Source organism: Electrophorus electricus, chromosome 7, assembly GCF_041902795.1.
Source record: "Electrophorus electricus isolate QZ-2024a chromosome 7, ASM4190279v1, whole genome shotgun sequence".
Classification (NCBI taxonomy): Eukaryota; Metazoa; Chordata; class Actinopteri; order Gymnotiformes; family Gymnotidae; genus Electrophorus; species Electrophorus electricus.
In genome coordinates this window covers 5518337-5536403 of record NC_137503.1, presented here as the reverse complement: position 1 = coordinate 5536403, position 18067 = coordinate 5518337, and the positions used below count along the sequence as shown (strand labels likewise).

The 18067-nt window shown below is 36.8% G+C and overlaps 2 protein-coding genes across 3 annotated transcripts in view; one reads left to right on the top strand and one right to left on the bottom strand.

Moving 5' to 3' along the window:
- The window catches only part of adcyap1r1b (adenylate cyclase activating polypeptide 1b (pituitary) receptor type I), a 32577-nt gene extending 20109 nt beyond the window's left edge, over positions 1-12468 (top strand). Inside the window, exons 6-14 of the mRNA XM_027024099.3 lie at positions 1212-1309; positions 1543-1675; positions 5922-6075; positions 6161-6221; positions 6437-6506; positions 6607-6698; positions 6805-6934; positions 7419-7460; positions 7843-12468. Of these exons, the coding sequence (XP_026879900.1) occupies positions 1212-1309; positions 1543-1675; positions 5922-6075; positions 6161-6221; positions 6437-6506; positions 6607-6698; positions 6805-6934; positions 7419-7460; positions 7843-8031 (969 nt within the window). The 3' untranslated portion in view covers positions 8032-12468. The remainder of the gene's footprint in view (positions 1-1211; positions 1310-1542; positions 1676-5921; positions 6076-6160; positions 6222-6436; positions 6507-6606; positions 6699-6804; positions 6935-7418; positions 7461-7842) is intronic.
- A 1536-nt stretch (positions 12469-14004) lies between these two features.
- ghrhrb (growth hormone releasing hormone receptor b) overlaps positions 14005-18067 on the bottom strand; it is a 33174-nt gene continuing 29111 nt past the window's right edge. The window contains exons 9-13 of one of the 2 annotated variants that reach the window (XM_027024090.3): positions 17948-18017; positions 17735-17826; positions 17411-17540; positions 17164-17205; positions 14005-17043 (exon numbers count right to left, since the gene is read on the bottom strand). In XM_027024090.3, coding sequence (XP_026879891.2) covers positions 16861-17043; positions 17164-17205; positions 17411-17540; positions 17735-17826; positions 17948-18017 — 517 coding nt within the window. In that variant the 3' untranslated portion in view covers positions 14005-16860. Of the gene's footprint in view, positions 17206-17410; positions 17541-17734; positions 17827-17947; positions 18018-18067 lie in introns of both variants that reach the window. The other variant, XM_081718371.1, reaches the window with a different exon arrangement.

Below are 18067 nucleotides of genomic sequence, written 5' to 3'. Positions count from 1 at the left end.
ATACCTCGGACCATTGAGGAAAGCCAGCAGAAGCATGGTGATGTATGGAACAAGGGTAGTGTGACAGTGGAGGACCCTTCCACAGCTGATGGCAGCTTGGTCAGGGATATTCACAGTGGGCTGGCAGCCAGTTATGTTCCTCCCCCTTCTCTATTTTTTTTTTTTTTTTTTTTTTTTGGTAAGATTAAATCCTGCTTCATCAACAAAGATGAGTTCAATAGGAGTGTCTCTGGCATCAAATACAAAGACTCTCTACAAAAGAGATTAAACACAGTACAAAATATGACCACTCTGAACCCATCTGTGCACAAAAGCAAGCATTCACATAGCCTGTACAACAATATATACTGCTGTAATGCATAATTGTACTCAAATATTTGATACAGAATGAAAAAACATACTTGCACATATTCCAAGTCCTGGTCTTTGACTCTATCACAGTTCTTTCTGAAAGGAACATGATAGCCTTATTTTATCCTCAACCTATCCCGTCGAAGAATGCAGTCACTGGAGATGCTGAGTGCATCAATGCCTTGGCATATTTCCTGATCCTCAGTAACTCTCCTTTGTATCTCACACAAGCAAGTGATATTGTTGGCTGACTATATTGAGGATTTCCATCTCTTTCTTTTCTCAAAATAGCCTTCTTCTACCTCCATTAGGTGGTTGTCTCTCAGTTCTGCAAAAATAGAAGCCCCGATTGGATTACTGTAAACCATACATTTTACAAAATAGGAGAATGCATTAACTCCACATTAAATGTATGTAATATGCATTTCAGACAGTATACAATGCTTCAGAGCAAAGAGCTTCGGTACATCTACGTGCTGTAACAGCGCAGAGTACAGCACTCCAAAATGACAGTAAAAAGTGGCATGTAAATTAGCTTCCTGATTCCACCTCTGAAGGTGTAGATTCTAGAAGCTGCTATGAAGTGGCTCAGATTCCTCTGCACTCTTTGCCCAGCATCCCCTTCAATTCCTTCCCATGGACAAGGGCAAAGGTCAACTGGAGTTGCCCAAATCTCATCAGAACTCATAGTACTGTACTAGTAGTTACCAGTTACATATGAAAAACAACCTGAATAATTTGCATCCCTGCCAGAGACTACTTTACATATCGGTGATGTCAAAAGAATTTAGATTAAAATGTGTTGTCCAATACTGAGCCTAAGCCTAAAACACTATGCTTTTGTTTTCTATGCCCTCCAGGGAAAGTATTATGTTTCAGTGAAGGCCCTGTACACAGTGGGGTACAGCACCTCACTGATTTCCCTCACCACTGCCATGGTCATCCTCTGCTGGTTCAGGTGAGGAGTCAGTGGACATGGGGATACGACCCCATTTACCTTAAACATCAGTGAAAAACAGGGAGGGAGGAAAAGCGAATCATTTTTGAACAAAGGATATTGGTAATGCATAACTGATAGTTCAGTACATGTATGTACATGTATGAATGTTACATAATCCGGGACTGTAATTAAGGTGGTAATGTATTTGTTCAGCATTGCCCACATGACTGATAGAATTATTCTTCCCACAGGAAGCTGCACTGCACTAGGAACTTCATCCATATGAATCTGTTTGTGTCTTTTATACTGAGGGCAATCTCAGTCTTCATCAAAGATGGGATTCTGTATGCTGAAGAGGACAGCAACCACTGCTTTACTCACACTGTGAGTTTCAAATGCATTCCCTCTCTTTCTCTCTGACGCTCTCTCTCTCTGTCTCTCTCTCGCACACACACACACACAGCCATGAAGATTAGATCATTGACTTGTTTGACATAATAGTGACGAATTAAATTCTATAGAAAGTGATCAATTTTGTTGCTGCTTTGTGGTTTAATTGGATTTTTATGAGCAGATCTTTACAGTCATCTTTTTTCTTTAATCATATTGCAAGGATGACAAAGACCAGATTTGGAACAGTTCTTCATGCTGCAGACTGTAGTCGTGTTTTATGTATTCCATATTTAATCAAACTCTTGTTTTAGCAAAAAAAAAATGTGTATATTTTATGGTGGCATTTGCATCTTCTCACTAGTTGTTAACTTGTTGTGGACAATTGTAAGGGACGCTAGGACAGACAGGTATGTAGGAATACAAATGCGGAAGTCTTTCTTTACGTTTCAGACTACTAAAGCAGGGAGAGTGAGCAGATAAATAGGCAGTGTCGGCATGAGTAATAAAGAGTAGGGAGCTAACAAGGCAGAGTCTTCGTCCATAGTCCAGGGGCAGAACCAGTAGGCACAATTCAGAAGGCACAGAGAGGCTAAGTGTGAGGTGTAGCCTGGGGAGGAAACAGAGATCAAGAACCAGGGAAACCAACAGGAAAAGAATACACTCGGTATGTATCTTACAACGGCAATACTTCACAAGAAAAGTCATTGTGGGGAAGTCTATATATATGAGGATAGAGAGTGATTAAGTAGAAAGGAACAGGTGTAGCAATTTATCTCAGGGGGCTGAGCAGAATTTATAAGAATGATAGGCTTACACAGTGCAGAAAAAATGACAAGAGTCTCTTTTATAATATACATTTTTAATCCTAAAGGTTAAGCAAGCATTATCTTTCTCCATACCTACTGGTAAAATACCTGTGTGGTACCCATGGTGTTTCTATGGTACCTTGATATATACACTTGTGCTCACTGTTGTCCCGCCTGTGTTGAAATTCAATCATTACATATATTTGAAACCCAAGTTAATATAGCTCCTACACATCGACCCCTGCTGTGGGCTAAAATGCATACAATATATATACTCATGGATCTAACAGGTATACATATTTCTTTAATTACAAAATATGAGCGCAAATTACTCTGTCTCTTAGAAAAGCCCAAGTGTACTGTTTGTGTAATTTTAGTTCATATTTAATTCTTCTTAGTCAGTTTGTTCTAGCAACCGACGGAATCCAAGTACAAGTGGGAAATTCATCTTCTGAGAAGTAGAGCATCTTTGGTCCTCTCATTCATCTACAACTTATCAAAAGATCCTCTTATCATCAGCAGGACTCATTTTAGTGTTAATATGCCTCCATTGCTTGTCTTCAAATTTCGAATTTCAGCAATTCTATTAGCCACAAAGGTATGGAAGTACTTGGTCTCATTACTTAAATATTTTAGAACCTTGAACCAAGTGAGGACTCCAACAAAAGAACTTATGTACTATGAACCTTGCAGGAGGAGCATACAGCAATGATAAGAATTTAAACCTTTCCTTCAGGTAAACACATGTGGTCAGTAGGCACTCTCTCTGCATGTCCTTGATGAATCATATCATTAAGAACAAGTACAGTCACTATGAACCTTCTCACTTTTTCCAAATTTTCTTTAATTAAATTTTTTAATTAAAAGCCCACTCTATTTTGACTTTTATTGCATAGGGCTCATCACTTTGGCTATTAACCAGCTCCCATGGCTAATTTTTGTGCATTGGTTCCAATGAGTAGGTCAATACCATAGTCAATACTTGATACGTTAATGCCCTTCAGTTACGACCATTGATCAGTGTATTTTGGAAGATTGTGCGTAGGCACACGCATTGAATTCTGTGTGCACATGTCAGGCAATTGAATAAATTGGCAACAATCCAGTGAAGAGATATTCAGACTTTATATCATAAGAGCTTCCACTTTCTTGATTCATGGTATGAAATAGAATACTGGCTCTTTTTACTTGCAATTTTAACAGTAGTACATCCTCATGACCGGGCCCACTGTGGCCACATGTTTGTGATGAGGCAGCAACCATACTTCTGGAACACTCATTGATCAGATCCAAGAATTCCTTTAGTATGAAGGAATCTTGTCATGCATTTGGCCACAGACCTTAGAATGCAAATGACAAAAGCAAAGCAAAGCAAATTCCAGTTGCCATAAAAAATCTATTTCCCGATGACTTTTACCCTTGAATTTTAAGCATACATTAAGGATATATTTACTCCTATTACAGAATAAGCAACCATGACATGAGATAGATTTTTGCCTCTTTCATTGTAGTTACTCCACAATCTTTGTCTCTTTTCCTTATCTGATTTTCCTTTGCTCAACATTGACTGATCTATTAATAAAACATACCAAGTTAGAAAGTATTGCTCTCTGGCCATGATGCTGCTGAAGCTCGTAAGTCATGGTCCTTCACCTTTCTCTTAGTTTGTAGAGAGGCTTCATAACAATGTTTCTTATATTTGATGGCAAATCCAATTCTTTCATATATGGAACGTGTCCTGATATATTGTAGATCCAGAATGTGAAACACTGTCTTTTGGTTAAACATCATCAGTGATACCCTGAGCATCTAATTCTTGGATGTTTTCATTATTGTACTGTGTAGTGTACTGCACATTATGCCCAACATCAACAAGCCATTTAATGGCTATTCCATTAGCGAGTCATGCACTATTTCAGCTTCACTATAGCACTTGATAAATTCAGAGAAATGTGTTCAATGCTTACATTTTCAGTGGACGTTATGAAATTTTCGAATTCTTCCATGCTTTTTTACTTGTTTGCATTTTGATTTTCATGTTGTTTGTTTTATGTTGTTTTCAATATAAAAAGCCATACCTTTAGTAATGAGTTTAGTGTTTATTTTCTCCTTTTTTGTTCTCACACCACTAGAATTAACATTTGCACAGCTTGACTGTGTACCGACGTCAGACATTTCATGCCATATCTCTAGTACCCTACCCTCTCATTACCCTGATTCAAAAGCATTGAAAAGCACAAAAGCATCAACTTGCAATCTCAGAAAACAGATAGCAGTAATATTTTGGCCCAATGCAGCAGTTTCAAACCCAACAGCCACATAGACTTCAGTATCAAAACAGCATCAAACACAATACAGCTTCACATCAAACCCATTATTAGCCACCAGCAAGGCCAAGTATGCTCACTCATATTTCCACAAAGTTAATTTCAATTTCTTCAGTCAATATTCACACCTACCAGTGTGTCTAGTAGGGAGGCCACTTTAATAACCCCTAAAAGGAGGACTTCACACCCTCAAAACTAGGACATACAATGGATAGGGATTTGACACAATGCACAAAATTAAAACAATAACTCATCCAGCTAGCTAACAGACCTGACCAATTTGATCTATAAATCTGTAATATGATTTCTTTTTTTACTCACCAAATGTTGCACCTACTTGCAGCATAAGTAGGTGCAAGTCTGGTATGTTGTACAGAAGCCATGAAATTAATCTTTCCTACTCTTGAAAAGGAAAGGATACGCTGACCAGAGAGAGGTGAAGTCATTTTGCAAGAAACCTAACTGACTAGCATTTAGAATATAGACTTCATATTAGCCTGTGGGTGAGGTACAAGATATATACTTTGACATGTAAATGACCCAGAGACATGTTAAATAATATTGATCAGTGGAAAGCAACTGCAGAAGGATGGTAATTAGGTGATGGACCAGGCATTCAGCTGGAGCTGAAAAACTGTTCAGCCTAAAGCCAGATATCAGTGCTGGATGGTGTGGCTGGCTTCATCGACTGCCAGTTTGTTTGGTCATATGTCTCGGCTGATGACTTTCATGAAGTGCATAAAAATACACTTTCAATCCTTTTCCCAATGTCCGTGTTTTTGAATACAGTCTTTGCTTTGTGTAAGAGGTAGACCATAGTCTTACACAGCACAGAAGAAATGCCCAGAGCCGCTCTTGTCATTTACAAGTTTAATCCAAATGTTGAACATAACTGCTGGTGAAATAAGTGTGTGGTACTCTCGGTCCTCAGATGTGCTTCTATAATTCTTTGATATATACACCTGTGATCATTGGTGGTCCCCAATGTTGAAATTAAATAATTGCATATATTTGACAACTTAGTTCCTATATTATGTGTGTGTGTGTGTGTGTGTGTGTGTGTGTGCGTGTGCGTGTGCGTGTGTGTGTGATTTCTTGTTGCAGGTGGAATGCAAAGCAGTCATGGTGTTTTTTCACTACTGCGTTTTGTCTAACTACTTCTGGCTCTTCATCGAGGGCCTATATCTCTTCACTCTGCTAGTGGAGACTTTCTTCCCTGAGAGGAGATATTTCTACTGGTACACCGTCGTCGGGTGGGGTGAGTCAGAAGCACAACCTAATGAGACCTATTCAGCACTTTAGCATACATGCGATTTCATTTTTTTTTTTCACTTCCTACCCAGGAACCCCAACAGTGTGTGTGACAATCTGGGCAGTTCTACGTGTCCATTTTGATAACATTGGGTAAGAGCAGATATGGTTGATACAGTAGCATTAATACACATACCATATCAGACATTAGTATCTAAACAATTACAACAACTATAAATCCCAATTGTGTCCCCCTTGTTTCTGTTGGTCGAGTAAATGTTTTTTTTGTTTTTTTTTTAATTTAATTAAACTTTTTTTTTTTTTTTTTTTATGTGACTAAATGACCATTGACTTTTTCATGTGACTAGATGTTGGGATATAAATGACAATGCTGCCATCTGGTGGGTGATAAAGGGACCTGTCCTTGCCTCTATTATGGTGATCTAACATATAAATATATGTATACATACATATATTGTCAAGCATTAAGGAAATAACAGCTCAGAAATGCTAATATTTTCCCTAACTGTCATTTCAGATAAACTTTGTTCTCTTTATTGGCATCATTATAATCCTTGTCCAGAAGTTGCAGTCTCCGGACATTGGAGGAAATGAATCCAGCATTTACCTGCAAGTGTTGCATCTTCCTTGCATACTTCCTACAAGCACTCAGTATCTCTACTGGTAAAGGACTGCTGATAGTTCTGATGTCATAGGAATATGGTATGATTGACAGGCGCCTGGCTCGCTCCACTCTTCTGCTGATCCCACTCTTTGGTATCCACTACACCATCTTTGCCTTCACTCCTGAGGATGTGAGCAAGAGAGAGAGGCTCGTGTTTGAGTTGGGTCTGGGCTCTTTTCAGGTATTGCACCTTATTCTCCTTTGTTAAGCTAGATGTAAGTCCATGGTTTAGGTAAACAGGAAAATGCTCTTAAAGGTTTACTCAAGAGTTAAACCGTAAACACACACATAGACAAATACATTTATTCTGCAATCAGAATAAATGCTCTAAAAACAAGCTTTTGAAAAAAATAATTGTAAACTACTCTGAATGCTGAATAAAAATATGTGTTTAGGTGTTGTGCTGGAGCATTCCTTTATTCTGCCTGATCATTTTGAGGTGTTTTCCAATAACTAGATCTCACATAATTCTGTAAGGTGTACGGTATTTATATTATATTCAATAAATTCTACAAATGCAGATGCAAATGAAGATGCAAATTGAGTTTTTTAAATCAAATAAGTATGGTATAATGTACACTAATAAGTAACATTTTAATATGTGATTGTTATTAACAAGAAGTGTAAAAAATACTTATTTACTAAATAATGTCATGTCTTGCCAGGGATTTGTTGTAGCTGTGCTGTACTGTTTCCTTAACGGAGAAGTAAGTCTTCATGTGTATTCACTTCGGTTAATAATATGAGAGCAGGTAAATGAGAAAATGACAAAGCACTTTTGTAAGTCGCTATGGATAAGAGTGTCTGCCAAATTCCATAAATGTTAATGTAAATGTAATCAGGCATTATATGAAAAGTATTATATGAAAAAAAAACTTCTAAGCTGCGAAGATATTCCGTCTAAAATGAAACATGTTTGAGGATGAGAAAAAAACATTTGGAAAACCAGTGTGCTTGAAGCTCTATAAGATCTAAAGCATAATATCCTATATGTTTCCAAAAAATTTTTTTTAAGATGATCTCATTAGTGGATAGATCCAGCACCCCTTCTCCTGATGATGGTAACCCTGTCAAGTTTCTCTCTCCAAGGTGCAGTCAGAAATCAAGAGGAAGTGGCGGAGCTGGACAGTGAACCGTTACTTTGCGGTGGACCTGAAGCACCGGCACCCGTCCCTAGCGAGCAGCGGCGTGAATGGAGGCACACAGCTCTCCATCCTCAGTAAGAGCAGCTCACAGATCCGCATGTCCAGCCTGCAGGCGGAGACGCCGGCCACGTGAGCTGCAGGCGCCCTGAGCAGACCTATCCGATCTGCAGCCACAGAGTCAGACTCTTCACACCTAGTGCTATAGTAGTCCAACTCCACAGCCAAGTTTTTCTGCGTCCTCACCTGTTTGAGCTTGCACTGGGCGGGGCTAAGCCTATACTTGGTGTCTGTCATCACAACAGTGAGCTCCTGAAGTGCTTTTGAACCCCGGTACACCCCATGCCTCTAGTGGTCGAGGAACTTGCAGGAGCCTCTCTCAGCTCAGAACCACCGACTTGGTTTATGTTCATGTTAAATCCAGTGAGCCATGGAAATCTGATGGGCCTGGTCATTCGTCAACAGTGTTACTTTAGGCACATAAAAAACTGCATGAATGTTTCATGACCCTTAATAGAAAAACTGTTGATGACCTGCCATGACCCTTACATGACCTTTAGTTCAAAAGCTATTGATAACCTGCCAAGAGACGGCAGTCTATACTGATCAAATGTGAAGAATGTGAAGAATTGAATCCATAATTCAGAGGGCTATGGAAAGGAGAAAGAAATTGATATTTTCTTGTATATACCATTACCACATCAGTCCTAATAAATCGCACATTTCCAAAAATACAAATATTATAAAATTGGATATATACATCATGCACTGGTTTTCTATCCCAGGATTTAGTCCTAAACTAGACTAAAAGGGTCTTTCAGTAGTGAACTGCAATTTAAACCAAGACAAGGCTTAAACCATGCCCAGGAAAGTGGCCCTATCTGATTTGAATACAGTACAAAAATATGAGGTGAACAAGATGAACTTCTGACCTCGTAAAGCTCATTTATCCCATTGCAATTTATCCTATTCTAGTCTGTCTGCATGTGCAAAGTGGATGTTTTCAAGTGCTCTTTCACTTAGGCTACACCATCCTGCTTAGAATAATATGGTCTTCTTGATAAATACCACTTCTCAAATAATTAATGAGAGAATATTCATCAACAAGCAGGGAAAAACAATTGTGTGAAAAAATTCAGAAACCCAGTGCATAATTTATTGGTATATCACATCTTAAGCACAGTGTTTGAAGAGAGTTTTAAGAGTTCTTAAGGCAGAGAGAAGACACACTCATGTGACTTGCACTGCCAATAAAATTGTGAGAGAACTGAGAGGAGAAGCAGCTTAAAGGGTTTTCTTTTCCAGCCCTCAATATTCAAACTGAAGTGTGTCCATTAGTGTAGAACTGTGAAAGTGCGTTTTTAGTAGCCACATCTGAAAAAAATGGGACTTGTAGTGTTCTTTGATCACATTGGCTAAAGCTTTGACGTCTACTTCAGCGGAATAATTACCGTTATGATGAGTACAATGTGAATGGATGTCACTGGTATTTTAAATTACTAGGTGGCTTTTTCAAACAGACATTAGTACAGACAATGTCACCAAAGCAAGCAAAAAGCAAAACACCTCATGATTCTGATTCATGTGGTTAATTCAGTACTGTTTGTATGAATTTAACTTCAACTCATCCTTTTCAATTCTTTAAACCATTGGGGTCATATTTTTAGACATGATACCTTTGACAGCTAAAATCATTTGTCTATACAATGTAGCTTCAGCTACATCAAATAAATTATCAAATTATTGATGTGTAAATGAAAAATGTCTTCTTCATGTTCATGAAATTCAGCTAATTTTAAGATGGATATGACATTTTTTTATATAAAGTTTTTAGATTGTTACTTTGTGATAATATCTATGTGATAACCACTTAACATAATACCACACCAGAGTAATAGCTTCATCATCATACTTAAAATAACATAAAAAATCTTTATACTCAAATATAGTAAAATAAAATCATTTGTCAATCATTATATTCAAAATTAATAAACATATTTGGATCTTTCACCCTATACAGCCTGCATTGCCGTACTTGTTTGCAAAGGCTCTGGAAGCTTTGCAGCAGATGTCATTTCAGAGGTCTAACAGGGATCCTCAGAAGGTTGAGGTAATCTTGAAAGTGCCTTTTGCACAAAAGGAAGATATGTACAGGCAGGAAAAGCCAAAACTAAACTGCAAATACATGGAACCGCATTGTTCTGTAGAAGTCCTCTGTATGTGCTTCACAATGTTGACGTTTTGAAAACCAAGGGGCCTTTGGAGAATGCATGCTCTGTTTGTAAGCATACAATTAGACCTTTGACCTTTGAGAAATGCATAAAATTAGCATTTTTTTAAAAATTGTATATGTTTTTGATATAGTGCACCAAATTGGATCACATTTTTAAATGTGGGATATTGCATATTAGATTTATTAATGCAGCATAATTAAACATTTTCCTTCTTAACATTACACATAAAAAACCACCACAGATCATTACTTTTTTTGGCTGGTAACCTTTAACATATTGGAGAATCAATACCTTATAAATTTTAGGAATTTTTATTATGAACAATATTATACAAAGCATCATCACAACACAATGAACTGCCATGATATACAAACAAAAACTGCAAAATTAAGCTAAATTTAAATTAATACAAACAGAAGATGAAACATATACAACATTAAAGATTATTTTATATGTGTACTATTTATTCTTGTGTAAAATTACAACATATTTTAATCCCTTTTCAAATATTGCTTAATGTTATCATGTATCTGAATAATTTTATATTTTAATAAATTCCAAGTAAAGCTAAACAAAAGTAGAAATACTAAATAGATAAATGAAATATATTTTACGTTTTCATATCAGCCCAGAAAGTTGATAATCTTACATACATGGAAGATCCCTTGTTACATTCTCTGGTGTGTTTGGTAATCAGAAGCAATCAGAAGCATCAGAAGCATCCACAAAGTTCCCCAAAGTTCCCCAGTTTTTTAAGCCCCGCACCACAAGCCCTGATTTCAGTATTTAAGTTCCCCCATTTTAAGCATTTCAGTACATTATTGGAATCTTCTGGAGTTGTACATGACTGTAACAATGAAATTCTATGAAATTGTAATTCAACTATATCCAAATGATTCGATAGATATTTTTGAAGCAAAACATTGAGTGTCTTGAAACCTTTTTTGTGTTGTACAATACTTACAATAATATCCTGCTGTCATGTCCCTTTTAATGAAGATCTCAACACCTAACATTTTGAAGTCATGTTTTGATATGAGGTGTGCCACAGGTATCTGTTTCCTTTGGATGTTGATGTCAAAAATATTATTCAATCAATACATTTCAAGAACCTAATGTTCTAGACAATAGTTATAGTGTAAGTATTAACATTTACCTTGTTGTGGCCCACTACATGTGGTGAAATTGCTTTAAGTGCAATATTATGTATTGTGCTACTGTAGTAGTATCGACATAGGTAGTTATTTACATTTTTTCTGTGCTAAAATAATGTTTTTGGTGTTTTGGTAGTGTTGTTAAACTGTATAGCCTGTAGTATTGATGCCTTTAATCTTGATGCATGCATCTCCTGTTATTTGGTGCTTTTCTCAGCAAACAAAACTTGTAGTTCACTGATTATATTGATGTTTTGAAGTATATGTTTCATCTCAGAACACAGCTGTCAAATTAGAATCTAACATGTTGGAAGAAAAGCTGTAATTATGAATGGATTCAGGCAAGTGTTGCTGATAACTCTGACTGTCATTTTCATGACATCAGTGGCATGTTGCAAGATGCTGTTCTGAAATGTATTGGCTTTAATAGTCCAGAAAATATCTTTCCTTCACACCCCAAATTCTACTGCCATCTCACCAACCAGTACATACCACAGTATTCCATGGCTGTTAACTTTCAGCTCTAGTGTCTTCACTGGCCATTGTAAAGTTCTTACAATGACACTTGGCAAAACATTACAGTAGTCATTTAGTAAGCACTGAGCATAGGGCTTAATATGTATTACTGAGTGATGCAAACTGAGAGTACAAAGGGCATTCTTTCATAACATGTAAAGTCATATGTATTATGTGAATTCATTTCAAATTTCACATCTAACAATACCTCAATGAAAGCAAATGCTAAAACCACATTGAAAAAAAGTATTTAGAAAATAAAACTAGACATCCATGGTTGTCAATAGAAACATGCAAAGAAAGAGGCAATAATCACAATAGTGCCACATGATATAATGAATAAGATAATCACTTTTGTTGTTTTTTTCTGTTTTAAATGAACATTGAGATAGCATTGGCAAATCTAGAGTGTTCTGCTCCTAAAGCTCAGAAACATAACTTGAATAAGCTAAAACAACTATTTTGCAGACAAGCAGTGACTTGACAGTGATTACTGAATGTAACTACCTAATGTAATTCCACCGCTAATCTTATTCTTCCTGTGAACAAAACATTGCTTTTTTTCCCTTTGATCTTCTATTTTTACTGCTAAAAGTGTCTCTTTGTTTTGATGTATGCTAGATTTTTGTATGCATTGAATTGCATTAAATGCCTCTGAAATTGACATAAGAGTCTCTCATGAACAGCGTTTGTCTCATTAAAAACAGATGGCCTAGAAAAGAAAAAAAAAAAAAGATTAATTGAAAAATGCTGTAGATTGTATAAAAATCTGAACAGCACAAATTTCCCTTGACCCCAGATGTAGTCAGCCAAGACATGTTTGGTGTCAGACATTTGTTACCTCAGTTTTTTACTGAGGCTAAATTTTCTAACAAGTAAGGACCACTTATACCTACCATTTATCCATGTGCAAAATGCAAGCTTAGATCATCATACACTTGCTTCAATTCATGTTGCGTTCTTAAGTACTCACAAATACAATTTAGGTTTATATTTACTTTTCCGAAGGCCCTTAAAAGGTACTAAAAACAGAATGAGGAAGCAAAGGTTTTGCTAAGTTTTCAGCAATATCCAAATGAGCTGCAACAAGCATTTATAGACATTGTTAAAGATAGCCACACCAAAATAGCATAGCACCCTCTAGCATCCTCTGTACTATTTACAAGAGTACATCTGAAATGACCAGTACTTTGAGGGATGCAATACTGCCATGTTTTTTCACAGATTCCAGGCAAAAAAATAAAAACAAAGAAAAACAATGGAATATGCTTTATATTAAGGCTGGTGAATATAGCACAAATCTTAACATCAAGATTTCAAGATACTTATCTGACTGCATTGTGCCAAGTGTAAAGTTTGGTGGAGGGGGGATTATGGTGTGGGGTTGTTTTTCAGGAGTTGGGCTCAGCCCCTTAGTTCCAGTGAAAGGAACTGTTAAGTCTTCAGCATACCAAGAGATTTTGGAAATTTTCATGCTCCAAACTTTGTGGGAACAGTTTGGGGATGGCCCCTTCCTGTTCCAACATGGCTGTGCACCAGCGCACAAAGCAAGGTCCATAAAGCCATGGATGAGCGAGTTTGGCCTTCTCATCCAACATCAGAGTTTGACCTCACAAATGTGCTTCTGGAAGAATGGTAAAAAAATTCACATAAACACACTCCTAAACCTTCTGGAAGGCCTTCCCTGAAGAGTTGAAGCTGTTATATCTGCAAAGGGTGGGCCAACATATTAAATCCTACGGATTAAGATTGGGATGTCACGTGAGTTCACATGTGTGCGAAGGCAGAAGTGTGAATACTTCTGGTAACATAGCGTACTACGGGTATCCAAACACAAAACAATGAGAATCAATGTTATTACAGAAGCTTAGTAAGTATTAGTATCTTAGCATTTAAGAGAGACTGATTCCAGCTGATTTAACTGATTCCAGATGTTTTAGGTTTTAGTTCACTGACATGCTCATGTCTGCAGAAATTTTCCTCTTTTCCGCTTATTGTCCTCTCTGTCATTTCTGTGTATAATTTTTTTTTTGTTTGTTTGTTCAATATGAAGCCAGTGGAACAATATTTGCTTTCCAGTGATTTATGCTACCCTTAACTTTCAATTAAAAACCCATCAGAAAACACACAAAGACAGTTTAATAAGTGAATACTTATATGCTTAAATTTAATAAGTAAATACATATCTTAAACTTATTTGAAAAATGCCTCAACAAGGTCAAACTAAATATTAAGCATTGTGTTTTAAAAAGAAAGTGGAAACAAATTGTTTATTTAAATTGTTTATCGCAAATTCAAACTGTACAAACAACTGAAGCACAAAAATTTAGGATATATTTACCATTCAAATCTGTTTCTCTTTATTTCCATCTGACCATTGCTGTCAGTCGGCACACTTTAAATCCTTTAAAATTGTTATATTAACATAGTCTTTTAGTCTTTAAAAATGCAGTGTGGAATGTAATTTATTGCAAATCAAATGAACCTTTGTATTTGAAAGTCACACTGGTAGATTTAATATCTAAATTACACATGATGAAAATAATAAGGTATCAGTAATCTATATTAATATTTATAACAGAGTAATCTTATTTACAGAAACATTAAGCAACAACCAATTAACAACAATTTTAAGCGAAGAGCTTAATTCTATTAAACAGGAACCTTTACAGTCTAGTGCTCCAGATATATATACACTGCAAAGCATTCTTGAGTAAGATGTTTTCAAGGCAGAATTATATAAGACAACAGTTTTGAAGCCAAATCCATAATACACAAAATATTCCTCTTCCCACAAATGAAGCTGATCAGCCAACATGTTTGGTATCCACAATTTTGTTTTTATCTTTGCACTGGAGCAATGGGGATAAAATAGCTAACAATCAGTCTAAGGGAAGCTCATACAATACTAATTACCAGCATGTGAACTGCATTGTAAACTCATCCTATTCAAACTGCACCAGTTTCTTAATTTTAAACAGATATGGTTGCAGAGTATGTTTGCTGACAGTCTATAGGTGTCATGCTGTTATCTGTAAAACCAGTCAAACATATGTCATAGATTTAAAAACAATAGTACTGGCCATCTTGAAGAAGGATCCTGTATGGTTACTTTTTCCCATCTATATAAATAATAGTATTTCATACAGAGTCACAATAAACAAAATATCCACATAAACACTGCCTACTTAACCTACACACTTGTCGTCGCAGTGTGAGTCAAGTATGTGATGATTTAAGCATGCAGCTTGTGCAGTGCTAATGGGTGTGGTATTCCTTATTTGTTATGTACATTGTGGCTTCAATGCATAACTGTAAAAATATAATTGGAAACCAAAACATGTTCTGATTAACTACATTTTTTAAAAACATATATTGATGTTAAAATCAACCCATGTTTGAACCATAGTGAAAAAAAGCATTGAAAATACCACTCAAGAAGAGAAAGCTTTGTATGGCCCATAGTGCTTCTCCACTCTGGTGTGTGTGTGTGTGTGTGTGTGGGTGTGTGTGTGTGCGCGTGCGTGCGTGCGTGTGTGTGTGTGCGTGCACATAGGGCCAGTGTACTGTGCAATATGCTGCATTTATTTAAAATTCACACAAGAATTTCACCTTATAGTTAATTAGCTATTCATACAAATACAGAAATGAACACCAAGGGCACATACAATTATTTAGCTTTTAGTAGAATTATATATCAAAAGTGACCTATAAGGCAGTAAAACTGGCTCGCTGAAGCCAAAAGCACATTCCAGAAGGGAAGATATAACTGCACATACAGAACTGCACAAATATATACACAGACATAACCCAAATTGTAGCATAAAATGTACAGAGCCTTCAAAAATGAATGTCATAGTAAAGTCTGGGTATTTCTTGCTAATGTATTTTATCACTTTGGAATAAAAGCACTTTTTCAGGCCTCTAATTTTAGCTGAATTAGGTCAATTAAATGTGTATAAAACAACATTTTTAGCTTTGGTGTCTATTTTAGAGTTGATTTACATTAACACTATCATTAGCTTACAAGAATCACAGTAAGCAATTTGGAAACAACAAGAATTTTTGAAAGAATTCAAATTAGGCTAGCAGCTCAGGGCAAGGGGAAAAAAATGGAACTATGACATACTAAGAAAATAATCACAGGTTTATATAATACTTAGCAAAAACAACTCACATTTACGGTATGACCAAAGCGCTAAAGAAATCCCATAAAAGTAATTGACACTGCTAGTCTTTGACAGTAAAATCATAAAAGCTATGGTACACCATGCAAAGCTCTCATGAGCATCAAAGACAAGCCTACAAAAAGGGAAAAGCAGAGTGATGAGACAACAGACATCTGAAACAAAGAACTATGGACAAACAAGATGACATAAATGGTCTAAAAGCTAAAAGAACCATTCACCCACTCCCTATACAATTGAAAAATGGCAGACACAGCATGGTTTTTGGTAAGCTATGTGAAGATGGTCAAAGAACAAGGACTCTATAAACACAACTCTCAGTTTCCTATTGAGTGGGAAATGCATTTACACTGACTGGATGAAACTGTGCACAATACAAAGAAACAGAAGAGACTGGAACTGTGCAAGTGTTTCTCAGAGAACACAGATCGGTGGCAGTGCACTGAAGAAAATGGAAACAGAAACCAGACTGGCACTCTCTGGAATATTTCACCAACAAAACCACTATATAAGCTATTATTACCTGTTATACCCTCTTAAAATGTAGATCTTCAAATTTAAAATAAAAATATTTAATGTTAAAATATTTAAAGTTTACATATTTGCTCAAAACACCACCACCACTGAGAACATGGCAATATTTCTCTGTATATAACATATTATATGAACTGTGAGAGTATGCGTCACATCCCTGACTTTAAATGTCATCTGTGCTGTTTCATATGAAAGATATTAACAGCATTAACAACACTAATACTAATGATATTCATGATGGTCTCATTTCTTTGTTGGTGTCAAAACTATTACAGAGATAGGGGATGCTTCTGAGACAAAATGGACAGAAAAGGTGAATGAGTTTAAGCGTCTCCTTGCTTCAAACTGCTGAAATACTGTTGTTGAGCTCACTGGAAGCCTGCTCTTTGGGGCTTTGTTTTTCTAGAACAGAAATCTGTGTGATCGTGCTGCTCTCTGTAAACAGGGTCCGCCTCCTCTTACTGTAACTCAGGTAACCCTGCATCTGCCACTTCCACAGTCTCTTCTTCAGCTCTGCTTGCACCTTAAACACACACACACACACACACACACACACACACACACACACACACACACACACTGCGTGTAACATTATTACATTTGCAATAACGTCCAGGCTGTGAGGAAGTAGTTTGTGCCTTACCTCTCCATTGAGAAAACAGTACAACAGAGCCACAACAAAACCCTAAAAGAAAAGCGAAAGACAGACATTAATTACAGCAAAAAAAAAGAAACAATACCAAAATTGCTCCTTTTATCATGTTAGTGAAATGTACATACACTGCTGTTTCTTGAGATTAAATATTATCCAGCAAAGTGCACTGCCCTTTAGAAAGTAGTTCTACGTGATCCTATTTTTTTCTGGACACTAGAGGGACGAGGGGGCTAACCTGAAAAGATCCCAGGCCAAGCTCGATGTAGTAGCGAACATCCTCTCCTGTGCTCTCCGGCAGGAAGGCAAACACCATGTAATGCATGCCAAACAGTGGGATCAGGAACAGAGTGGACTTAGCCAGCCTCCTACATGCATACAAGGTCTTCATCAGCATGCAGTCCTCAGCAGTGACTCTGTGCATCTAAATATTATCCAGAACCTTATTTATGATGTACTTCACATTAGAGTGTGTTCAATTATCTAACAACGAGGACCAAAACATGGCTTAGTGTGTCTCACGAGTCCGAGGTGTCTTGTGTCGGAAACCTCAAGGCCTTACGTTAAGTGGCTGGTGTCATTGCCTCCAACTCCAGGAGACTTCAGCTTCTGAACGAGTATTCTGATTACATTGATGAAGATGATGAAGTTTCCCTAGAGCCACATGAATAAAAATGGATCATTGCAAATCTTAGAGAAGTGTATTCAGCATATCAGTTAATGCTGAAGGGTGGAATTGTCTTTCGTGGTCTCATCTCTTTCATATTGCACTTACCAAAAGGGATGCTGTGATTGGTCCTTTTATAATCCACCAATTGAGGGCTATGTCTGTGTCATCCCAGCACCTTCAACATTGAGTTTAGCCAACAATGTCTATTCCCTCAGCAAATTTATT